General features: G+C 37.2%; 1 protein-coding gene across 2 annotated transcripts in view; it reads right to left on the bottom strand.

Annotated features, from left to right (window-relative positions):
* TAF1B (TATA-box binding protein associated factor, RNA polymerase I subunit B) overlaps positions 1-26808 on the bottom strand; it is a 50793-nt gene that overhangs the window by 1528 nt on the left and 22457 nt on the right. Inside the window, exons 9-15 of one of the 2 annotated variants that reach the window (XR_010372363.1) lie at positions 11263-11410; positions 9006-9183; positions 8657-8703; positions 6058-6148; positions 5531-5601; positions 3196-3421; positions 1553-1663 (exon numbers count right to left, since the gene is read on the bottom strand). Coding sequence is in view for 1 of the 2 variants with exons in the window: in XM_064448024.1 (XP_064304094.1) it covers positions 3196-3421; positions 5531-5601; positions 6058-6148; positions 8657-8703; positions 9006-9183; positions 11263-11410 (761 nt within the window). In the remaining variant the exon portion in view is untranslated. The remainder of the gene's footprint in view (positions 1-1552; positions 1664-3195; positions 3422-5530; positions 5602-6057; positions 6149-8656; positions 8704-9005; positions 9184-11262; positions 11411-26808) is intronic. The other variant, XM_064448024.1, reaches the window with a different exon arrangement.

Genomic DNA, 26808 nt, shown 5'->3' with positions numbered 1-26808 from the left:
CTTGTTCTGGGTTAGCCCCAAATTTGTTTTTATTAAAAGTGGTAACTTTAAAATAACATAAAATCCAGCTGTTTCAAGTTTTTTTAAAAAATCTTTTACATTGATATGGGGTAGGTTCTATTCATCATATAAGCCCTGTGCATCTTCTGGCTTACTAGGTATTGCCCTGGGATGTGGAGAAGCAGAGCTGAAAATTTCCCCTCTGTCTGATTCAGAGCAGCAGTCTTAAATATTCACCAGAACAAGCACTGGAACCTGTCTGTCCCAATTTATGGGCAAGTGTGCTAATTACCAGACTATAGAGTCATTTGCTCACTCCCTCTGGCCCAACATTTACATTTTACCTCAAACTGGAGGAGCAGACGGACCCATCCTGGAGTGCCATGCAAGCTGCACTTCGGGGAGTAGAGTCTTTGTTTAAAGCCTCCTGAAGCCTGGCAGATTGGAAATCTGAAACTAGGTCTCTTGTACCATACATCCCACCCTCTGCCCTACCTCATGTTCCCCGAAAGCTGCCAGCAACTTCTGACAAAAACTAAATTAAATCAGATATTTCAGCAGTGTCAGAACAAATTAGCTGACCCCACAACCCAACGCATTTGCTAAACACGAGCTTCATGGGGAAATGTTGTTGAACCAAATCTGCATTTTCTGGCTAATATGAATTAAGACGTTTTGCTATGTCCTAGTAGCAATTACGGCTCTTGTGGCAACTTAGGTGTCAAATTTAGGTGTTTCGATTTGGGGGACAGGGGAGTGATATTGTATATGCTTTGGCTTCGGAATAATTATGCCAATACTATAAAACACCTATTTGATTAACTGGAGTTACACTTTTCACAAGAGTACCTAAACAAACACACATTTTTGCCCTGTTCTGTGCTATCTGCCCTAAGAACATCTCTGAAGAGCTAAAAAAATCCCAAGTGATTTTATATTTAGAGGTAATAAGTGAAAGCCATTTTTCTCAACTTTTTTCACACATTATAATACCTCATCATATATCACCTGAAGACTTCTATACCAAACCAATTTAGAATCCAGTTTAAAACTCAAAGTTTTAAAATAAAAGAAAATGTAAAAGCATTTTACCAACCATTTGACCGATCTCAGCTTTGCCCACACTGAAATCATACCTTAGTCCTAGGATTAAAGCATTTCAGTAGTCCCAGTTAGACCATGCTGATTTTAGAGAAAGAGAATTTGTAAGTTTGTTTTTAGTTCTACTATACATACACACACTTGCAAAGGATAAAACCTCATATCTGAGGGAGCAGATGATGTTTTCCAAAGTTAAGTGTCAGATGTATAATTAACTACTTGCATTGCAAATGATACAATGGGAAATTTAACCGGTAAGAATTTAAATTCAAATCTTGTTTCATGAAGGCTATGACAGTTTGCCATTAACATTTTAATATATTACATATGAAAATGTAGGCTTAAAAACAGACTTTGCATGAAAGATTATTCACACAAACATACACCGAAATATCTACTCATTCAGTGTGTACATAAGATTTACGCAAATTTGTGGCAAAAGGATTATTACCTCTCCTCCCTTCAGGAAAAAAAAAAAGCTTCTTATTCATACAAAAGAATGAATCCATAGAACCAAAGCTCTTGTAATATAACACTGTGTTTACATTATTCCAACCCATTTCTGTCACGGTGGATATGTGAAAGGCAATGTGAAAAGGAAAAAAAGATAAGCAAATAAATCCACTGAAAGACAGAAAAGACTGCATACATGTAAATGCCACTTGTTTTCAAGGGGAATATTTAATGTTTTAAAAATCAGGAACATATCACTAAGATTTAGCAGGGGCTGTTGCTCTCTTAAACATGACATTTAGAACTATACAACAGATAAATATTTAAGATGAGATTTCATTAGTGCATTGAATAACATTTCTTGTTAACGGATCCCGACCTCTTTTCCAAAAAAGACCGTCCAATTGCACACGCAAGAAATTCAGGAGACTCCAATCCAGCTGCAAAGTTCATCTTTTTCACTGATACCCACCAGTACAATCATTTTCTGGATTAGGATTTCATGATACAACCAATGGCAGAACCAAAATGTGGTCTACGATCCAGAAGCCTTATTTATACAACCAAGGGAGTTTGTGAGAAACACTATTTTAGGTATTTTCAATTCCTTGGAGTAAATACTGCCAAACTCCTACACTCCCTCAGCAGGGATTTTGCCTTCTGCCTCTGGCCGTATTTCTCTGCCAGCACCCACCAAATAGAAAACTCACCAATTTTTGCAAAATTTGACACAAGAGGAGAAGATATTAAAGGAAGAGTTAGAAGTTTGACACAAACCAGGCAGATACTAAAATATCGCTGTAACTTTGTACAAGGCTGGATCAGCTGGGCTATCATTCTCCTTGCTGCTTAGGTCCTTTAAAGAAAATAACTACTAACAAATAGCATGACTGTTTTGATATACCTTTAATTGGGGAAAAAAAAAATCCCTTTCACTTGTAAAGTTCTCTAATAAAGACAGACACTAAACTTCGTTAATAGCACAAAATGTTTCTTTTTCCTGTATTTATTCTTTTACTTTTCAGTAGAAGGAATTTCTTCTTTTTCTTTTCTGCTTGCAAAAAATAGAACTGTGGATTGCCAATATACTTAGATGAAATAGTGATAGTCTTTTCACTTGTAATTATTCTTTTAAAAATATATTCTTTAGGCTTTATGTACCTTCTTATTTGAACTCCAACTGCTAATTTTAACTTTAATTTTGATTAAGAACACCACAGAAGAAGGACAGTAATTAAAAATTAATTCCCTATGCTCTTTTGGGGTTGAGGGGAGAGAGGAATGGAACCGTTTTCCCATTCTCTAAAGAGCTGTGGTGCAAGTTTTTTCTAAAATACTATGCAGAAGGAAGTGAAGTGAATATTTGTATCTAGCTGCTACTTTTGCCATGTGACTCTAGTTGTTGCTTTTGTCTCATCTCCTCTCCTCTCGAAATCTCACTTTGATCACTCTTCATATTACAATTTTTCTACTCCCAATCCAAGACTAACCATTCCACACACCCCTTTCTACAAATGATTTTAACTATATGTGAATACATAGCTGTGTACACACCCCACAGTTGTCGTTTGTAAAAATATATGACACTTAACTTGTAAGAGAACTTTCCAAAATGTATTTTTTAAAAAATTGAATACTTACTTCTCAGTACATAGTTTAACTGTACACAGCCAATAGTCAGGGTTCATGGCTGTAAGTAAACCACATTTTTCTTGCAAAATTCCCTTCAGGCTATGCCCGTGAAAACAACTCCCATCTGTGTTTTCTTCAAACCAACTTAACTGAAAACTTGAAGGATTTGGCTTTTCAGCAGGTTGCACTGAACCAGACAGCTTGCCAAACTGATTTTGTAAGTTCACAACCATTTCTGTACAAATAGAAACAAAGAAGCCAATGCAAAAGTATTAAGTATTAGAATACTGTTCAGAGGTGATTAATACAGGAAGAAAACAGGGTATTTGTGCTTTTTTTCTTTTCTTCTTTAAAGTTCTGCGTGGAACACTGAGAAACCTTGAAGGTTTGTATGTTCTCTCCCCCATTCCATTTAAAATTCAACTCTGTCACATATTTTAGGGAAAGATTTTGAAAGATAATTCAAAATGCCATGTCTTTCATACCTAATGATATTACTACTGGAGTATTCCAAAATCATTCCCCAGGTAAAACCTGTAAAATCCATCTGATGCTGCTGGTATTTTTATTCTGATAGAAAACACATGCCAGGATGCCTTTCACTATATTTACCCAGTGTTATGCTATCACTCAGATTACTCAAAAAATCTTGGCCAGTTTCCAGCATATCAGAATTAAGTAAGCCTGATTTCATACACATAGGGATTTAAGGTTAAGCTTTTCACAGTGCAAATTTCAACTGTGAAAAAACAACAAAAAACCCCACTCTGCCTTTCCCCACTGCTAGTGAAAGAATTGAAAGAATGACAAACTTTTGTAATTACTACGGCTGAGAAGGGAAAGAGGGCATGATGATAGATCAGCACACACAATCTGACCACCTAAGCCTTGTTTCCCTAGGATAAAAAGCAGGTTAAAAACCACTGTTGTTGGACCTTCAACTTCTTTATCTGAATAAACTCTGAATAAACTCATTCATAAACTGGAAAAAAAAAAGCAGAAGAGACATCCTAAAGTAATCCAAGGACTGGGAAGCTTATCTTTCAAGAGGACACTAAAATCTATCATCAAATACAATACCTGAGGAAGGTTTCTGAAAATCTTTATCGGGCATGTAAGTGTTCTAGAACACTCTTTGTCTCTACTATTTTAGATTTGTTTTAACATGAATCTTGCCCTTACAATATCCTTATGTGATATTCCTGCTTGCAACAGCCAGTGGTAAGGCTCCATAATCTAAGTGGTCTTCTAGCTCAAAGAGAAGCAGAGCCAGAAGAGGAATCCAGAGTGCCACAGAAATGATGAACCGTGAATAATTATTCATTTTTTCTTACAAATACAGGAACTAAAGGGCTTCTCAGCAAATGATCAGCTTGAAATAAATAAACCTAAACATGTTTTTCCACAGAACATGACTTGACTTCAGGATCACCCCTACCGAATTCTGAAGAGTAAGAGCATTCAAAAAACCCCAACTGCATTATTGAAAGAGAAATCCAACATGAGTTAGACAAACAAAATACAGTAATACAATTTGTTTAGAAGTCCCTGAACCGGTCACTTCCAGAAACTGGAAGAGCATCTAAAGGGAAAAATATCACTTGCCACACTTAGCATCTCTCTCCAAATATCTACCACTTACTAGATACTATTAAATGTAGAATGAAGAACTTCAGATCTAATTTGGTTGAATAAAATTCTGGTTTTCCATATTTCCAAAGATAAGTGGGGATTTTTTTTGTTTGTTTGCTTTTATGTCAGCAGAAAACCCAGTAATTTCTTATAAGTACTTCTAGAGCTACTAAAATAAACTAGATGTACCTGCATTCTGACTACGTACAGCTAGCTATTCAAGTACAGTCACGTTCAAACAAGCCTTCCTCACTTTCTGTAGAAGACTGCAAGAAGGAGTGGGAGAGAAGAGGGATATGCAAGGTCTACCAAAGGATATAGTGGGATATCCATACCAAAGGGTATGAGGAAGTAAAGGACAAAATGCACAGGAAAGCTATGGAAGATAAAATTCACAAAGATCACAGTTATGTAAAGGCAGCTGATGAACCAGGGAAGATGAGGACAGAGTACTCATTCTGAGATGAGGTTCAGTAGGTCATTAGGAAGACCGGCAAAGGCAGTTTCAGTTAAGCAAGAGGAAAATGTCTGTTTGAAGAATTCCAGCCACAGGTGGTAAAGTAGAACTACATTAATTGTACCCAGAGATGAAAGAGAGAAGAGAAAGTATTCTAAGATGTAAATGTTATCACAGTCAGGGCTGCAGATTTTCTATCATGGGAAAAGTAGGAGCAGAGTTCTGTGTTGCTGGGAAGAGGCGAAGTTTACTCACGTCTTCTCTTAAGAACTTTAGATTTCTTCTTGGCTGAATAAAACAGTGGCTTTTCACATCTCCAGAGATACCTACCAGTAAGAGACATAAGAGTTGTTGGGAAAAATAAACTTGGTCAAACAAGTAAAAGAACAGTAATTTCTTACAAATACTGCTAGAGGTATTAAAATAAAAGCAAAATAATGTAATCATTAGTGCTATTAAAAGCCACTGCCCCCCCAATAAATCTTGGAAGTCTTTTTCTTAGAGTAGACAAACTGAGGCATGTAAGCCTAGATTTACTGTCATCAGTTAATTGTTCAGCTGTATAAGCTACTTATCACAGAAAGTGAGCATTTAATTAATATGCTGGATAAACAGTATGAGTGTAAAGAGAAAATTAAGATAGGGATTTAATTGCTTTATTCACCAAGCTTGCTGGGTGTAAGTGTGGAGCAAATTCCTAGCCTTCTTAATTTCTGTGGGGGTCAGGATTTCATGTAAAACTGTCCACCTTAAAAAATAAAAAGTACTGAAAAACCTCTTACTTGGCTCTTTCTTCATCCAATTTCTTTTGCTCCACATCCAAGGAACATTTTATAACCTTGTACCACTTTTTGAACTCAAAATATGGAGCACCTGAATAAAACATACATATTTTTGATTTGGAAGAAGTGTATGAAACATGTAGTACACAGAAAGGGGTCTCCACACAGTTAGACCCTGCTTCTTCCACCTGTATCCAAACCTATCCTGAATTCTGTGTGCTTAAACATACCTGATCTAACAATCCTGTACGAAAGAGAAATGCAGAAACACAGTGAAAGAACAGCATGTCATAAGAAGTACGAAGACAACCTTTAGCACAGAATAGATTTTATAGATTTAGCACAATTCAAACCTTTCCCCTCCTTTCTGAAAGTTACATCTGAAAGTCTCCCTCTGCTCTGCCAAATGAACTAGATCTCCACAGTGTGAGATGGCCTTCACCTGTCTGAAAGTTGACTTCAAGGGATTAATGAAACTATAGAGCAAGCTTCGGTTTAAGCAAATAAGATCTACACAAGCTCAGATGTAAAATTTCAAACAGTTTCACCAACTCCTCACTGTCTATCCTACCACCCGTGAAACCTTACAGGGCTGGAAAGAAACACTAGACAATTGTATTCACTTTGTATCAGCCTCCCATGTTTTTGAGCACCAGGAACTTCACTCACTGATATGTGAACAAAAATTTATCAGCACGTGCAAAACTGTGAAGGCCTATAGCATTTTAGCAGCACATTTATCATCAATGCTCCAAAGAGGCACAGGACTGAAGTAGACCAACTGGGTACATACAATAAGTGTAAGAATTCCAAACCGAACTATGCTTTACATTTATATATTTAAAATATAATCAACTCTTATTACCCGTGGGTGGATTATCTGCATTGTGATTAACGAGGCTTTGCATTTCCCCATCAGCCCAGCTGCACTGCATGCAATGCTTGCATCATGCTTAGCTTTGCCAGCTAGCTGTTTAAACTGTTTTGAAGGTGAATATACTGTTCTTATAATCAATACATTTTGTATTATCTGATTTTTTTACTATTTGAGCTATCCTGCCTTAGATGCTAGAAGTATGGATGGACTCAAAAAGCAACAGACAAATGAAGGGAAGACAGACCTTCAGTAGTTCTTAAAATTCAAAGGTATGGATACAACTTCTTTTAGGAACTCCTTAAACCCAGATGTTTAAGTAAGTACTCCTAAAGTGCTGAGAGGGCAGTCGGGGGGGGTGTGGGGGGCCTACTGTACAGTACCTACTGTACAGCCTGTCTTGAAAAACTGTTGGAGGTGAAATACTATTTTTTAATTAAAAAAAGACTAGAGAAAGGATAGTTAAATTGATAATGGAGTCAACATAAATTGGATCTTTAAAACTCAGGTATTAACCATTATTCATTTCAGCATGCTAACTTTGGGAAAATGCCAGAGGCAGTTTTGAGCTCTGGCAGTAATCAGTCCTCTAACAGAAAGTCTCACATCAGCTCCTCTGCACAGCCGCTCACCATCACCCAACATTTTAAGGACAGGTACAACATAACAGCACATAGATAATTATGTACCAGCAGATTTTAAAGTAAAAAAGTGGACAAAGAATAAGTTGTTAATTCCAAGGGCAGTGCACCTTGTTAATAAGAGAGAAACCCCATTAAGACATGAATGGCTTTGAGCCTTAGCTTATAAGCAGTTGCACAACTTCTACTCTTGTCACTGTTACCTACTTCAGGTTTTCAAGGGAAATTAAAAGAAAAAAAAAAGAGACCCAAAATAAGTTTGTGTATCCACCTGAAAATGAAAATTACTGGGTTTTGTTAACAGTGATGACTATCTCTAGATACAGCAGTAATTGTGTTCATGCATGGCTAACACTGATTTTACTATTGACTTAAATTTTTAAAAAGTAACAAAAGGGTCAAAATGGACCCAAAACTGGATGGAAGGCTTAAAAGATAAACCACTGTAACATATATTTGATCTTATCTTCAACTGTGATCTGGATTAGGACACGGAACATCTTCCTGTAGATTTCTAATCTTTGATTTGGTCTTTCTGCCCTCAAAGAACCATGTTCGCACCATTATCTTCTGTATCTTAATTGCTGCTAGCTTTTCCACACTCTCTCAGGATTATTTGGACTAAGAAAATAGATTACATCTGAAATATGTTACACACTAAGACATTTTATTTAACAAGACTAAACAGGTTTGGATTTTATCATAAATGTGGTTTGATGCCCCTAATAAGTATCTGCTATTTACGATCAAAGCACATTCCCTCTTTACTGTATATCCATTCATCTTCACCTACCATGCATAAAATTCTAAAACAAGAGGCAAACATGGACAAGGAGAAGCAGAAAAGTACCTAGCAAAATGTGTACCGAACTCCCCTATCCAATACAATAAGAATCACGCAGGTAAACTGAGATGATTTTACAGGAACAAGTTATACTGTTTTCTTTGAATAAAGACTTGCCCTAAAAGAATAAATGACAAAAACACATTTTAATGATCAATAAGACAAGTCCTTCTAAGCCTGATTACAAAGTTATTTAATTTACAAAATCATAAGACTGCTTCTACTAGAATATTTATGTACCTTCTTTGTTATTTTTATTTCTTTCTTCAGCAAAGTCTGAAAGTAACCTGGAAAAAAAAAAACCACAGGATATTTTGTAGATCAAAATACCGTACTTTTCACATGAAGGTCAAATACAACCAACAAAAATTGCACCCTAATTTTATTCCAAGTTTCAGGTTCAAACTAATGATTTTAAAAAAGTAGTAATATTTAATGTCTAAAATGCCTTCAGTGTATGTTCTATGCTACTGAACTTAATCAAAATTGAAATACTATAAATTTAATATTACTAAAGAAAGAATGATCCAAGACAATCATTTGCACTATTTGAAATTTGGGCTTTGCTACAGATTTCCTGTACACTTACCACTCATAGTGATCATCTAATAAAAACAATATTTTGAGCACAACTACAATAACTGCTGCAGCAAGAACATCGTATTTCACATTTCTTCTTGTCTTATTTCCAGGCACAAGAGTCAGGAAATCCGCTTCTCCAATGCAGATCTTTTTCACCACTCGACAAGTCCAATTATGCAATTCATCTGATGAATGTAAATAAAAATATAAAATGAGTATGTTGAGTCAAGATAGAAGTACTTTTACAGTGCAAATATGTTGGTCATTTGAGGAAAACAATGCTTATGTCTTTTAGGACCATCAGACAGCAAAGAGTATTTTGAGGTATTTTTAAAAATACTAGGCAACCTTCACTGTGCTTTCATGGAAAACAGTCGTGACTTATTATCTATTTACATGGAGGGGAAAAAAACCTCACATATTTAATAGTGTTTTGATGTTACTTGAATGATGTTAGATCAGCCTGAATATTGTTGTGGGAAAGCTTATCTCAAATCTGCATAAATATAGTTTCAAAAATACCCCAAAAGCCAAAAACTTGCACAAACTTTTTTCCTCCATGTTGACTAAACACCTATGCAAGGACAGATTCAGTACTGCAAAGAGGAACAGGGGCTAGTTTTAAAGAATTTAGTTGGGTATGAACAGCAGCCCAGCATGGCAGGGCAGCGCTTGCTCCTACCCTAACAAAACCCAGCTGAGGTACAGACAATCCCAGCCTAGTTAAAACTGGCATTACACTGTAAAGCCGGGTTGTGTCAAAATACAATTACAGCTCCAAAAGCAGCAGTGTGATATTTATATAGTCTCTTATTACTCTATGCTTATTTTTCAGAGATACAAATCCCCCAAATTTCTCACCTTTCCTGTTCAGCAAGAAATGCAGGAGTTGATTACATCACCATCAGATTCCACAAAGGTTAGCAATGTCTGACTAAGTACAACCTTAATCCAGTTACACTTTATACTCTCTTGCTGCTTACAGAGTTCGGTAGGAACTAATTTTTAATCCTCTCATACATGACAGTAAAAGTTAAACAAAATCATGAAACCAGATTTTCTTATAAATAGTGTCAGTTTATTTTCTTTTATTTCAGATACTTAAAATGGCTTTTTCATTATTATTGTTGTTATAAGGTGCTAAGAGGCACTGCGAATTCATTGCTTCATTTATTTATTAGGAGATGTTAGACAATAACAGTAGTCCTTCAAATTCTAAAAAAATTCTTCTAACATGATCAAAAGTTTAGTTTCAAGGAAAAAGTAAAGGACAATGTATTCTTCTTTTACAGTAATTTTCAAAGAGTACTTAGCATTGTATTTCTCTGTAATAAATCTGAAAAAAGTCAAATTTCTAGCTGCTTCTTTGATTCAATTGATACTTAAAAATCTGAAACATAATATGATCCTCTACAGGCTCTAGTGCAACAGTGGTGTAAAACTACAAAATCAGAATATCTACTCTGGAATTTTAGCCCTAAATCTCTTGTTTGTCTTCTCTTTGCTCAACTCTGAGTACACAGAAAAGCCAAGTAGCTTTGTTCAATGTAACTAACTGTAAAATAAGATAATAAAACCCCCCAAACTATTAATTGTTGGAATGCTTTGAGGAAAAAATATTAATTTACAGGCTGTTTGTATAACCCATCTTCACTGACAGTGGTATTTCATAGGAAGTATGGTAGCCCAACAGACAGTTCATGCACTAGGACTTATTGGTCTTTCTTTGGCAGTTCAATATTCAAGACTTAATTTTAGGATGAACACAAATGTTTGATATTTATGCAATATACAATTTCAAAACTAAATAGGAAATCAAGTGAGACAGCAGCTGATTTGTCACACAGGATCCCTTGTTAATACTAAAATTAATGCTAATATGCAATATTATAGAATATATGACAATCCAGTGCAAGCAATCAGGTCCCAACTTCATCAATCATTTAGCTAAAGTTAATAAGTCAAGTGACTTCAACTAGTGCCTCTTAGTTCACATGGTTACTGAAAGATTTGAAATGAAGTATCCACTCCACAGCCATAGAGAGCCAGCACCAGAGTGCTCCTGCATATCTGGGCCTGTAATACATCCTCTAAATGTTTGATGAAGGTGCTTTCTATAGAAGTTATCTTTCAGTTCAAGCTTAAATGGGTATAAATTAGAAGGAAAAGAGTAGGCACTTTTAAAGTAGTAAATCAAGTTTTTTTCCTAGAGTTTAATAAACCAAAGAAAAATTTTATCAGTTCGGGTTTGGGAAAATATTTACCAGGCAAATTAGCTTCCATCAAGTACTTCATGCACAACATGTCTGGATGAAGAAAGCAGCTGTCTGTTATATCTGGAAAACGAGGCAGGTCTAAAAACACTGCAAGCTCAAGCATTTTGTTGTATACTTCTTCATATACAGGCCATGACTGAAAGACAGGGTTAGAGGGTGTTACACATTTGCTCTATTACCATATTTGTTATTGATTTTAAATTAGTTATCCATTTTAGATTCTGTATTATTTAATACAGCATTATTTACACAGACTCTTTTAGCACTCTATATGACTACAAACATGTGCAAGAAAGGAGCCAGACTGCAGCAAAGTAGTGAAACGTGCTAATTTTAAAGCCCATAGAATATAATAAAAAACCCAAAACAAACAAAAATTTGCTTCAGACTTCCAACCAACCCACTTTGTGATCAGTATGTCTCCAGATGCTCCAAAATTGAAAAAGCATTAACAAAAAAAAACCACCAAACCCAACCAAACAAACACCAAAACCAAACAAAACCCAACCAAACAAAAAACCCAGAAAACCCCCCCAAAAATCCCCAACAAAACCCACCAAAACAAACACCAGCCGCAAACAAACCAAACAAAAAAACCCAAATGGGTGCAATTGAGGGTGAACTCTCTAAAGAGTGAAGAGATCACAGAACCACAGAGGGTTGAGGCTGGCAGGCACTGCTTGAGTCCAAGCCCCTCACTTGGGTCAGCTAGGGCAGGCTGCCCGGGACTGTGTCCAGTGGGATTTTGAGTATCTCCATAGATGGCAACTCCACAAGCTCTGTGGGAAATCTGCTCCAGTGTTTCAGCACGCTCACTGTACAAAAGAAAAAAGGTTTGGTTTTTTTTTTTTTCCTCCTTATGCTTAAATGGAATTTCTTGTATTTCCATTTGTATCCATTTCCACTCATCCTGTCACTGGATACCACTAAGGATGATCTGGTGGTTCTCCTTTGCATTCTCCTGTCAGGTATTCATACAGACATCATACTCCCCTGAGTCTTCTCTTCTTCATCTCCAGGCTGACCCAGTCCCAGCTCTTTCAGCCTTCCCTCATTTGCCAGATGCTCCACTCCCTTCACCTTCATGGCCCTTTACTGGGCTCATTCCAGTATGTCCACATCTTCTTGTACTGGGAGCCCAGAACTGGACTCAGCACTCCAGATGCATCTCACCAGTGTTGAGTAGAGAGGAAGGATCAACTCCCTTGACACGCTGTCAATACTCTGTCTAATGCAGCCCAGGATGATCAGCTTTGTCACAAGGGCACATTGCTGTCTCACATTCCTCTTCACAGCATTGCGTCCATAAAGACTCGCAGGACCTTCTCTGACAAGCTGCTTCCCAGCCAGTCAGCCCCCAGCATGTTCAGGTGTCTGTACTTATTCCTCCCCAGGTGGAGGACTTGACATTTCCCTTTGTCAAACCTCATGAAGTTCCTGTCAGCCCATTTCTCCAGCCTGGCAAGGTCCTCCTAATCAGCAGCATGCCCATCTGGTCTATCAACCACTCCTCCCAGTTTCACATCATCTGTGAACTTGCTTAGTTTTCAATCCACCTCGCAGTTCACTTAACTAGTTCTTAACTTCATCAGTTTGTCAATGAGGATGTTGTGGAAGACAGTGTCAAAAGCCTTACTTAAGTCAAGATAAAGAACATCCACCAAGCCTTCTACTTGTCATAGAAGGTTATCAGGTTGGTCAGACGATTTCCCCTTCCTAAATCCATTCAGACTACTCCCAGTCATCATCTTGGCCTTCCACATTTGGAAATGTTTTCCACATTTATTTGCCCCATCACCTTCCATATTTATGTATTTGTTTATACTTATCAATATGAATATGATCAGTATGAGGCTGACAGGCCTTTAGTTCCCCAGATCCTCCTTCCTGCCCTTCTTGAAGACAGGGGTGATGTTTGCTTTCTTCCAGGCCTCAAGAAACTCCCCCAGTCACTATGACTTTTCAAAAATTATTGATAGTGTCCTTGCAATGACACCAGCCAGCTCCCTCAGCACTTGTGGCTGCATCCCATCACAGCCCATGAACCTTCATACATCCAGTTTGTTTAAATATTCCCTAAGCAGCTCCTTCTCACCCCAAGGGTAAGTCTGCCTTCCCCTGGACTTTCCCACTGGTTTCAAGGACCTGGGACTGCTGAAGGCTGGTGTTATCAGCAAAGGCTGAGGCAAGAAAAGCATTCATCACCTTAGCCCTCTCCTTGGTCTTTGTGACTATGTCCCCATTCCCATTCAGCAGCAGGCCCACATTCTCTAGAACCTTTTCACAAAATCTCTCATAGAATTTAATTTTTAAAAAATCTAATTCCATATTGCCACATCTATTCTTGAAAATAAATATGCAACTCTCTTTTTAGAAAAATTAATTGCATGGAGAAAGTTCTCCCAGTTTCTACTGACGTTTTCCTGCTAGAGGAAAATATAACTTACAGCCAGATTTTGACATGCTTATTCATAATGAACTCAGCAAGACCTGAAGTTTGCGTAAGTATGGACTGTAACACTTGACCCTAATTTCTTAATACTTTAACTGTTTTATTAAACATTCTTAATTCTTTTTATTTTAAATAATTACTTGAATTTACCTCTTAAAGCAATAATTTTCAGTTGTTTAGCCTACTTTACCATTTTAAACATATAAAAATGCTTTCTTCTTGTGTTGGTGGTTCTAATTCAGCAGAGCGCTTTGTCATGTATTCATATTTTTCAAGTCAATTTGTGCATGAGGTACTTTCCTTTAATAGGAATTTAGCAGGGGTTTACATTCTGCGCACAGATTCAAAACTTTCCTGAACAAGAGTGAATTCAGGCTTCTGGGTTTTCTAGATCAGATTAAAACCAGAGAAGTCATGTTTACAACACCAGTAAGACTGAAATAATGCATTTTTATTCAATCATTTGGTTTCATCTATTTCAATATAGGCTGTGCAGCCAATGCTCAAATTTTACTGTTTTGAATGATTGCCAACATTTCCTTTTCATTCTTTAAATGATCTCCCCTCAGATGGCAGTTCAGACTTGCTTAACTGCAGGAGCACATGCTTAAGCAAATGAATAATTCTGCTGTCACTCACTATTACACATGCAACTTTTTGTAACAGTTAGGAAGTTTTATCATGTTCATTATATTTTCCAAACAGTGTTAAAAATTGGCTTAGACTGCTACAGGACTATCCTGAGAAACAAGAAAAACACGCATTACCAGACTTCTACAGACTCACAGTACTTTCCATTCCTTTTAAAAAGCAGTGGTAAATTGAATACCAAAACAATCTGGAACAAAACATGGATCATATGTAATGTCTCCTGAGTGTATTTAGAAAAAAATTAAAATCCCACAGAATTCAAATAAAAGCATCACATAAATACTATTCCTAATTAGATATAAAGAAAATACATTTTTCCCTTTAATGAAAAGCAGTTGAATTAGTAGCTTCTTAATAATATATCACAGATGAAAACAAATTAAGACACAGGAATTCAGTCATTTGAAGCATTTTCATTCTCAAACATCAACCTATCACCCATGAAGTTATCTGAACAGTCTAATTTAACACAGAGGTACTTTAACAAATATAGCTCTTAATTGGAGGGCTCAAGGTAGGCACCTACACCTGAGCTTCTCTCATTGCATCAGGCTAAGGAGACAGCTTTCCTATCCTAGGTACTAGTGAATCATCCCTTCCTCCTCAAGCCCAGCAGACTTGCTTCAAAGCTTTTGTTTGCAATTTAGAGAAGGCAATTAGATTCTTTTTCAAAATGGTTAAAAAACACTCTTTGCTTTACAATTGCAACTGACACATTTTTTTGTTTTTCAAAGAGCAAACAAGTGGTATAAAAACTACAAATAAAAATTAATGCCAAGAGCTATTATTTGGCTTATTTTAGAAAGGATGTTAACAGACAAAAATTGGTTTTATGTGTGTTCATAAAGAGATGTAAATACAACTGGACATGCAGAAGGCACACTAATCCACCATAAAGATCAATCAAATCAATTGCTACTTTCCAGCGCTTGACCCCCTAAGCTCAAAAGCATTCACTGTAGTACTCATGTGTCTACAACACAGCGCTGAGTCATAACGATGCAAGATGAACCGAACATCACGCTTCCAGGAGTAAGCGGTAATCTCTTGAACTGTAAACTGCAAGCGTAAGCTGAATCCAATGCAATATCACACCTCAGGACACATCATAACAAAGGGCTGAAGGCTGAAAGGTTGAGGACTGCAGAGACCGTAGAGTGCTTCAGAAATCAAGCACTGATAATTTTCATCGGTCATTATATACCCTGTTCATACTCTGTTTAATTCTGAAAGATCTGCGAGTTCATATAGTAAATATCTTATTCTGCAAAGCTTCATACGTATTGGAAGAGTTAAAACAGAAAGAACACCCAAATTCCAGATGCAGCAAACAAGCAGCCTCAAAATTTAAAAAAAAGTTTCACCTTCTACCCAGCTATGTATCTCTGCCAGAAGAAAGGAACCTGATAGAACAAGTTGCACTGAAAGTCAACCAGGAGATCAACTAGGAAAGCATGATCTAGAGCTGGGGCCTCCCTCCTTCAGGTGAAAAAACCCTGCCTCCAGCATCCTGTGATTAAACCCTAAGGGAGGAGTACTTGGACAAGAGGGGACGGTGTTAGATCATACGCCACATGCTCTCCGAGTACAACTTTCACTTATCCAATCAAAAATTGAAAAATATTACATTACAGATTTTCAAGTTGTATTTCTGTGCTAAATATTAGGTCAACTCCCCTGTCCATCAGCACGTGGTGTTACTGAGCTCTCACCTTGTTTTGAGAACCCGGGAACCACTCCATGTATAAAACTCAGTTACAAACCCTTGAGGGCACTTAATAATTTCAGGAAGACTGAGAGAAAACTCTTCTAAAGTTATGCCACCTGCTAGTCTTTTCAGCTGTTTCACAAGCTGGGATTTCTTCAAGACTGATCAGCAACACTGACAGAGTCTATAACTTGTCCAGATGGGGTACAGAGATTACCAAGAACAATTCTTAACTCTTTTGCCTTTAAAGTCTTTATATCTTATTCCCACACATGACAAATACAGTAACTTCTGGTCTTCTCCAGAAAGCAATAGGAAAGATTACTACTACTTGAGAATATTTTTTTTATTCCCCTCCCCACCGCCCCCCCTCAACTGAGCATAGGAGAACAAAATACACACTGTTGAGCTGGTGAAGAAGTATCTAGAACAAGATTTTCATGATGATAAATATTCATTAGACTATTTAAATTGGTTGGCTTTATCTTTGAAAATTACATGGATTTTTTCACCTGTATTAGAAAAGAACAAGCTGGTTTTCAGAATCAGATGAGCCAAACCATTAGCATAATAATCAGATCACAGTAACAGGTAATTGTTTTGGGTAAGCCAAGATTGCAGCTTCTCCAACTTGTTTGAACAATATCAGAATGTTGCTGATCAACAAGTAGAAAACAGTCTGCACTGGCTGGCTTTCTAGATTCATTTGCGGGCTCCATAGCTTCTTGCTTTAAATGTGGTCTGACTGACTCTCTTCTTAGATGACTGTATAGGCCATTTCCTTCTCCTGTATCAGGACAATATCCAGTGGCCATTACTTACATATTCACAGTTCATTTTATTTTATTGTGATTATGTTCTATCCTTTCTGAAAAGAATGAATTAAAGAGTTGTTTTAAATTCTCCTTTTTATGTTTTTCCCCTTCTGTTCAGTTCCCTTCCTCGTCATCCTTCTACCTGTGAATTTCCACCCCAAGAACCCTTTCTTCCCATGCCTGCGCGTTCTCTACAGCTCTGCCTTCACCTGTGCTGTTCATGTTCAGCAGCCGACATCTCTCCTAAATGGCCATTAAAAGAATCGCCTAATACTGGAACCTAATACAGTCCAACTTCACTTTTTCATTATTGGCTTTTTGTAGGTCTCTGGGAATCTTTGACATTTAGAGTTTGGATACACTTGGAATTATCTAAAAACCAGCAAGTCTTCATCATTTTTAAGATGACCAAGTCTGCAAGAGAGTATACCAAACTTCTCAGGAAAAGCAATTTAACCTGAAGATTTGGAAAACATCAAAGTTCAGAGGGTTGGTGAAGGGGTTTTTGCAAGACAATCCAGAATTTTGGTTCAATCCTTGCATAAAGCAAGATGCGTTCATAAACCAAAATATATTTATTGGAAAAGTAATAAATCAAGTGGATGCCCTAACGTGTGTAAACATCTTTGAATATAGCCTGCATTGAAACACACATTGCCAGGAACCCAAACCAGCTTTACAATTACGTAAGGTAAAATTAAGTACCAACAATGGCCACAGTAGTTGAGTGCTCTGTGGAGCCTGGTTCACCTCACTTTACTTCTGCTGCTCAACTGGTTCAGATATATCAGGCTTATGCAGCAGACGACCAGATGTGGGATGATGCCAGCCACAGTACATGCAGGTTTCATGAAAGAATTGACAGTAAGAGACAATAAGTGGATCAGCTGTGAAATTTATGCCCAAATTAGTATTTAAAATAGAATGAAATGAGCTTGTGAGCCAATCGTCACATCCTGCATCCTTACCGTCATCGGCTAGGCCAAACTCCTAGATTACCAAAGATTTTTATTTTTTCATGTTTTGTGTGTACTCTAACAGTACACAGTCTGGTGACCTCCCATACAAACACACACCAATAAATCTGGCTAATGTATATTTTTTTAATGAACATTTTTCCCCGCCTTGCCGAACCCCTGTCCACCTCTCAGGGACCATCACCATCCCACCTGGAACAGCAGCAAACTAATCCAATAGCCATCACACACAAATTAAATGTGCTTTAGCACTATGTTCTATTATGAATACAAACTTTAAAAAATAACCGGCACTCACTAATACTTTTTTCCCCAGCTAGGTTAGACAGCAAAAGTAATGTAGTCAACTCTGTTGCACAGTTAGATTCAGTGTAGTCTAAAGCTAAATTTTTCATGTATGCCTTCTTTGCCAGAGAGCAGGGTATGCAGAAAAGACTCATGCAATGTAAAGGCTGGGCATTATAACTGTTACCACTGCTGTGTAGAAATGTCCCAGGCTTGTGAATTGCTGGCATGTGTGAAAGTATAGTGGAGAGAAGTATGAAAGTATAGTGGGGAGAGCCACTGCACCCTGCTCCTATGCCCTTTCCTAGGTCACTATCAGAAGAAACAGAAGGCCAGATTCAATGAACCTTGAGTCTGACTCAGTGCAGCCATCTTTATGTGGACTAAATGAGCGGATAAATGTCTTCAAACCCTGATATCCATGAATCACATACAAATGCTGATGTAACAGAGAGAGGGTGTGCCTGGAATTATTAAAACCAACCCAAATGACAAAAAGAACAAAGACAGATGAAACTGCTACAACTCCATTTAAATAACTGCTAAGAAATACACATCATCTTCCACTAGAAAAAACAGAGAGAGACCAAGCACACACTTATAGTTGCTGCTTTACAAGCCTCTCATCAAGCAGAAAGGATAACTGAAAGGTTAGCACAAGGTAATAAAATCAATTTGTCCATCTTGAAGCCAGGCAAACACGTTGCCCAGACTATCTGCCTGGCAACAAATGGGTGGGCAGGAGGGGAATTGGAAAAAAAAAAGGAGATACCGTTTGAAAATCATGGAGGTCGTCACACTGGCAGCCTCTGTCTTGTTCTCTCCTTTGGTAACTGTCTCAGCTGAAACAGCTACTACATCTTAACATCCCAAATCATTCCTGATCATTGCTGCAGAGGAAATGAGAAGGATCTTTGTAGAGAAAAAAAGATTAATTTTAGAAGATGACTTAGTAAACAATGCTCACGCATTTTTGAGAGGTAAAAAAAAAAATCTACGTGTGCTAGGATATTAGACTGCATTCAACTGACACAGGCAGTTTTTAATGAAGAATTCAAAATGGCATGTGGATGAGCCAGCAACCCACAGCCAGAGGAAAAGCTAACTCAACAGTAACATCCAGCACAGATGTACTCCTTTACTAGAAAGAAAAAAAAAAATTTTGTTGGATGCATGGTAGACCTTTTAATATGCTACTTTCAGAGGAAGATATCTTGTAGATTACATGATTCCTGGCTAAAGTGGTTTTTGAATAAATGAGTTTCAATATTATTAAACCAGAGACATGTGCTTGAGTGTTAGTCTGATCATGCTCACAAGCTAACTCTGATGAATATCACCTTTCTAAAAAATTTAGTCTTTCTAAGAGAGTAATCCAACACGGAGCTGAACTGTCATGATGTATTGAAATTTAAGAGTTTGAGAACAAATTTTATTGAATTTCATAAATATTTTGGTAGGTTTGTTTTCTTTCTTCATTAAGTAATGCTTTAAGACAGGTATGGACAAGCTAGAGTTTCAGTTACACAACACCAAGCTCCCATGATAAACTTGATTACAATAACCCTTTCAGCAGTGAACTTCCTCCTCAGCTCTTTTTTTTTTTCTTTCAAATAAAAGCCTCACCCTTGCTTCTTTTCATTCTGCACTACTTTCTGTCCTGAAGAAGTACTGCACGCACCTGTTAAACTGAAGGAAAAAAAAAAAACAAAACCAAAAAACAACCCAGAGAGTTAGAAAGAAAAAAAAATCCCACAGATAGAAAAGGACACCCACCCCCAACTAAACTAAGATTACAAGGTATCTCCAAACACCAGCAGACCAAAGCAGAAATTGCTGCTTGTTTTGGAAAGTAAAAGCAGCACAGCTGATTTGCAGAATTTGTATTGCTAGAATTTTATACCTCTTAGAAGACTTTTTTTAAATAAACAGGAATGACCGGCTTCTGACAATTTCAATCCTTTAAATAGCTACCACTAAAAGAAAACAAAATAAATCATATGGCAATTAAGCTTATCCAAATTTTAGTCAGGAAAAGAGGATCTTACACATCAGACCTCTAATGTTTTTAGAAAAGGAACTCAGCAAACAGAGGAATGCGTCTAAAAGCCAGTCTGGTGTATACGCTTTCCAGGGAAGCAGAAAACCATTGTCATTCCAGCCCGAACACTGGGAGAGAACAGAGCAAACATTTTGACTGCATTAATGAGTTTATTAATAGATAGATTTAGCGTAGGAATTACTTTGTTTGAATCAGAAACTAAAATATAAATATGCAATCCACCAACACCTGGAGTGAGACAATCGAAACAGCAGCAGTTTGCTATGAGCTGTGTGATTACTTGAAGACATGGGTATTAGCCAGTAGCAGATGGTGATACGAAATCCTTTTGAAAAGCCAACGTGAAAAAAAGAATTAAATACAGGGACAACTTTACAGGATTTAGGAAATCTTCAGGTTTCCTCACGATGGTGCCACAAACCCACCCCGTTGCCTCAGGCAGGTCTCTTTGTCCCAGTTTTCCACCTTGTGACAGAGCAGCACACCACCACCCCTAAGAGCCCGGCCTGGCCCCAGAGGAACAGCCACCCGGCAGCTGAAGGCACCGTTGCATGACAAGGGAGAATGACCAGCATCAAAAGAAGAGAAAGAACCAAATATTCTGCAACTGTGCTGGCTTCAGACAGCATGCACTACAGCAGGCTTAAACTCGCACATTATGTGAAGAAAAGGAAAAGATAAGCGGAGCAGCTCATTATTTTTTGCATGCTAAACTAAGACGCTGTCTTGGTTTAGAAACAATATGAGATGAAATGATTAATGACTACACCCTAGCACACTTATACATCAGTCTCGGGTAAAAGCAAATTCATTCCAGTAATTCCTAAATTCCATATGCTTAACTTTAAAACCATAATCGCTATACAAAGACATGAAAAGAAGATGGTATTAGCTTGATCTACTCACAAATCCAAGACCTGTGCTTACTTTTAGGGCCAAGAAAAATTGCGCAGAACTAAAGGCTGTTTAGAAATATTACGGGTAATGTGCAAAAACCCTTAAGCTGCCACCTCTGCCATTCCACGATGGCTCCCCCATGACCTAGAATTTATTTACTCTTACATGGCTTTTCACATTTCTGCTCTTGCCGTGTTTCTAGGCCAGACTTCTTGCAAGCGTTCCTTCTTCCTCCTGGCATTGGGATTAGCACTACTACTCAACAGTAAGAAATTTTACATTTTGAGTTTTTAAACAAGCAATTTCTTTAGTTCCTCAACCAAAGCAAACCAAAGGTTCGCTAAAAATACAAGCATGCAAACCCTTTTTCAAAAAGCAGTTTTCTTAAAAACTGTAGTTGTCATTGCTTAGGATTCTTTGCCATAGGCCAGAGATAACCCTTTTAAGCAATAATTTTGCATACTTTTTCCATTTAATCATTCCTCAACATTTTTCAAGTTGAATAAGATACATCCCCAGATCTCTAAATATGAAACTTTAAAGGACGGCATTTAGTTCACGTAACTGCAGGCTTGAACTATGACTTAAAGAGTTGCGAGATAACTAGTTAATGAAAAATGAAGTTTTATGATCTTAAAAAAAAAAAGTCTCCCCAGATCACAAAAACCACAAAGGGAAACCCTAACTGAAATCCCAGAACAACAACAAAAAAAAGTGGCTGTACCACATCAATCCAAAAAGTTCTATTTAGCCTTGCATCCAGCAGCAAGCAAGCCAGATGTGTAGGGAGGAGTTTAGGAACCAAGGAAGCCACGACACTTATCCAAGTATCTGTCCAGCTTCACACTGTTTGTGGCTGAGTAGCAGTGAGATCTCTGCATTTTTTAGTTCCAGATACGTTTTCTTTTGCGGCATTTGTCCAGTCATTATCTGGCCCTTCTAACATCATACCGTGAGGAGTTTCACCAGTTACCCACAAAATGCAGCATTTCCTGCCATTTGATTCTGAACCTGCAGACCAGCAACATTTTCTGACACCTGCCAGTCCTTGTATTGGAAGAGACATTGAACAGTTGCTTCCTACACACATTCTACAAACTATCACCCCATCTTCCTCCTAAGTCACCTCTTCTTTAGGTTGAAAGGTAAGTAGATAAAGTTAATCACTTCTTGTAGGAAATTGTCCCTACCTTTCATGATCCTTGTTGTGCCTCTCTGTACCTCTTGGGTCTTCTATGACTTTGAGAAGAGGGAGGGTAAGAAAAGCAAAAAACCCAACCAGAATTCCATGAAGTTCTTAAAATATGGGTGCATGATACATTTATACATTAACATAAAGTTGATCTCCATTTCTTTACTAGAAGTCAGGAGTTATTAGAAAATAACTCCAATGTAGCTGGGCTACAACAACGGCATGTTCAAAAACAGCATCATGAAGGGATTACAAAACACTTATAATTAATTTCACGCAGATATTTAAATTAAGGCTAGTACATGAACATAATAGCACTGATAACAGAACCTTTCAGAGAACACTACAAAATTTACTTTTTAAAAAATAAAATCTCTGCCTATTTAACAAACATAATAGCATGGACAAATCTGTTGATTGATATCATGGGTGTGCTTGGACACAAAACAGACATTGGTGGAAAAAAAAAAGGTTTATCTGTGTGTTTTAACAGAAGCTCATGGGTCAATGAATTATGACCTTTTTTTTAAGGAAAACCAAAAACTAATGTGTAATGCTTACCCACTGTAATGATGCCATGCAAAAAACCCCAAAACTTGCATGGTATCTGTCTTTTAAGGTCTCATTCCCACCCAATTTTTCTTTACTTACTACTGTTTTCTCAAAACTGAGTCAAGATTTTTTTTTTTTTTTTGAAGTCAACTGTTGAACAGGAAGAAAATTTGAGACAGTTCAAACTGTATTTGCTCTATCTGTATGCTCATAACTGTAAGGCTCAGAAATTACATATTTTGGTAAATGCAGAATGGGGCGGGTTTGCCTTTTTTTTGTTCTTCTTTTTTCCCCAATAAATCCGATTAAGGAAGCAGCATTTTTTCAAGACTCATTCGAAACGGCTCTAAACATAGGATTAAGAATTTTACCAAGAAAGAAGTGAACAAAAGTGAAAAAACACGACTGAATAGAATGATGAAGGCTAAGCAACTTGTAGGTATATTTTTGTTTACACTTTTTTTTTGTTTAAAATTATCGTTGTTCTTTAAAAATTACTTCTGAAGCATAGGTGGTTTTAAACTCCTTGCATCAGTGATATGTATTTTACTTTTTCCTACAAGGTTTTACTCATCAAAAGTGGCCAGCACACCATTTTATTATAAAAACTATCTTCAGGAAAGAAAATGATTTAACTTATCAGCATTCAAAACAGTAATGTCAGTTTAGAGAATGCATTGTTGTCACCTATCGAATTAGCAATACCAAAGCAGTCACCAGATGGTATAAATCATTTCCACAGTAAGAATTTCAGTACACTGACCTCATGCAATATTCAGAATTCAAAAGTATACAGAGGAATTCCACTCCTCCTTAGACAGTGGGACAAAAACGTAAACCCCTAGAACAGTGATTCACTTCATCTGCCCCTCCTAGAAGAGTACTATAATTAGGAGACTAAATCCACACCCACAACTAAAGAAACATGAGCGCTTAAGAAATACTGTCAACTTTATAAACTTCTATTCACATACCCGAACTCTGTAATAAAGCAAATGCTAATCCATCTGCTTTTAAGTTGATTAAATTATAGTTCCATAAATAGCATCTTTGATATAAAACAATCACGAAGAATGAAATACCATTTTGCTGTATAAAAGCACTCCATCACATTGCATCCAATTTAGGGTATAAACCAAGGAACAATAACAGCCAACCTGAAAGAGGCATTAGCCTGAAGAGCAGGACAAATACTTATATTTGTAGCGATGCTAAAAACAGTCGTGGTGAGATTTCTAAGGATCTTCAGTGGTCAATATTACAACTTCATATAATCTTATGCCACCACTAGAGTTTACCCAAAATATCTAGCCCCTAGCTCTGTGTACACAGAAGGGCAGATATGAGCAGTGTGCTCTACAGCCATCCCCAAGTAACGTCCTCACAGACATCGTGCTCTTCCCTGAGCAGCTCATGGTTTGAATACAGACCTCACTCTTTCCTGTGCTCACCACACAGTATAAAGTGCTGTGTAAAGCTCACTATTCATCTATTATGTGAGAAGATACTAATTTTTTCTGTATTTGAAAGAGTGATGAAAAAGTACTTAGGCTTTGTTCTTGGTGCAAGGCGGGAAGAATCACCACCGTGAGTGAAAAGCAGCATGCAAACTCTACGAGCTTACCCAGCCCTCCAGGAAAAGAGTGGAGCGTAGGCAAGAAGAGAAAAGCATCAACACTCTAATAACAGTCCCTCTGCTAATCTCTATCTATCCTTCTTCAGTATCTACATTAAGTTATCTAATGAAAATTTTCTCAGTGAGAGACGTAGCTACTTTTCAAAGCCTCCCAAGAAAGATCCTATCTGTCTAAGTTTAGGCACTTCAAACACAGTAAAATATTTTATCAATTTGTGATATGCTTCTGACTGCAGGAAACAAAACAGAAGCAGCTCAAAGTATCTAACAAGAAAATGCAAACAGGTGTTTCCAATGTGAATACACCAAGTAATACGCTTAGATACAGAAGTGACAGACAGTTTTCATGTATTATTCAGTACTGTATACTCAAAGAACTAGGTTTTAAGAAACCTAGTACTGATGCTACTCCTGGTCAGAACATAGCCAAATTATTCAACCAATCCTAGCAGAATAAATTGCATGACCGTCCCTCACACTTTATAACAACCTGCAAAGATTATTAGAAATTAATGAGGATTTAATACAAAATTATTCTAAAAATGAGCCATTAGCCTTGAAAGCTGAAGACTACAACCAAGTCCTAGTTTTGGTTGTATACAGTAGGTAATTATCAAAATATTGAGCAATCTTCTTAATCCATGAGAAACCCTCTAATTTTATGTTTTCCTCCAGGCTACCTGACAGTTCTTCTGCCCCCAACATTCACAGGGAAATCAAAATCAGGAGGCGTCTTAAACTACTTAAACTTGTCAGCTAAATTTACAAAACAAAATGACTTTTACTATGCTTAAACAATGCTGAATTGATTCAAATACATTTTTGTGGCACATCCCCATTTAATTCAAACCAGTTTTTACTGAGTAACTGAGTTGTTAGATGGTCACAAGGCACAAAATGTTTATACAGTGCAAGCATTAATAACTGTATTCCAACTGTAATGTCGCCTGTAACAAAGAGAAATCAGAAAGAGGGGCTACATCTGAGGTTCAATACCTTTAACCTTCTTGCCATAGTAAAACTCAGCAACAGTTAATCATATTGTAATGTAAATTATTAATATTACATCATCATTTTTAACCTGGAAGACAAGTCTGCAGGTTACAAGCACTACATGTGTAGGTAGTACTGCACAAGGATATAGGTCCTGAGATTAAACCTTGTTCTCAAGTAGGACAGCAAATGATACAAAAATCTGTAGCTGCTAGATATGAAAGCACACGCTTTAGAGCTCTCCAAATACAGTCCTGGTAGGTCACTACACTCCCAGACAGGTCTGTCATATCCTTCTTTTTACTGTGGGATAATGGGATAAAGGGAAAACCACAACGAAAAGATTCCCCTTTTGAAGCAGAGGGGGGACTTGACTGCATAGTGCTCGTGAACAACCCCGGGATAAAAAAAAAAAAAAGCAAAAAACAGCACTATAGATATTCTGCAATGAAACAAGAGGTAAAGTTGACTAAGCTATAAGCAGCAGAGAAACTAAAAGGCGGGGAAAAAAAAACCCAAAAACAAACCAACCAAAAAACAAAAATCTTGAACTTCAATGCCACAGGTAAATGGGTAAGTCATGAAACAAATAGGAAGAAAAAGCAAAATTTTTCTACAGCTGGAAAAAGCATACGATTCCATCTTGTTAAAATCATATGTAAAGAAGAGAAAAAGTATGTCTGCAAAAAAGCAAACCAGTATCTGATAAAACTGAGTGTTTTACAAAGGAGAGGCCCAGATAATTTACACACAAGAAGCTTCAAGGAAATAACTAAGGAGCTCTCTGAAACACAAATGTTTTTAAATAATCTTAAGAAATTCTAAACATCAAAGGACTTTCCACATTAATATGCAGTATTTTAAAAAAATGTTAAAGGAGAGATTCAGGAACTCTAGAATGATTAGCTTGGCACAGATCCTCAACAAAATAATACAATGGCAATGGGAAAAATGGAAGCTAAAAATATCCTGTCAGTCAAGCAACCTTCATAAGGTCAGGAGAGGAGAGAGATGACTGAAGCTCCAGCTGCCACAAGGAAGACAGCACAATCTACTGGTGTTGCTGCTCCAAAAAAACCCCTTTTTTCTTTGTTATGGGATAGTAAAAGGGGACCCAAATAAAGAAAGTTACCACAAAAGTCTCACTGAAAGACTGTAACTTATAAATGTACTCAAAACTCAAGAGCTGCTCTACTGGAAAGCAAAGCAGAACAAAGGAGCAGAACAGAAGCATCCTTGATACTTGAGGAAAATCTTGGCAAATTAATCTCAGAAATCAGATCTCTCAAATCCGCAGCAGAAGTGAGATTTGAC

The sequence above is a fragment of the Phalacrocorax carbo genome, chromosome 3 (assembly GCF_963921805.1).
Source record: "Phalacrocorax carbo chromosome 3, bPhaCar2.1, whole genome shotgun sequence".
NCBI classification, from domain to species: Eukaryota; Metazoa; Chordata; class Aves; order Suliformes; family Phalacrocoracidae; genus Phalacrocorax; species Phalacrocorax carbo.
Note: the sequence above shows the minus strand (reverse complement) of the source record. Positions and strands in the feature narration are given on the sequence as shown.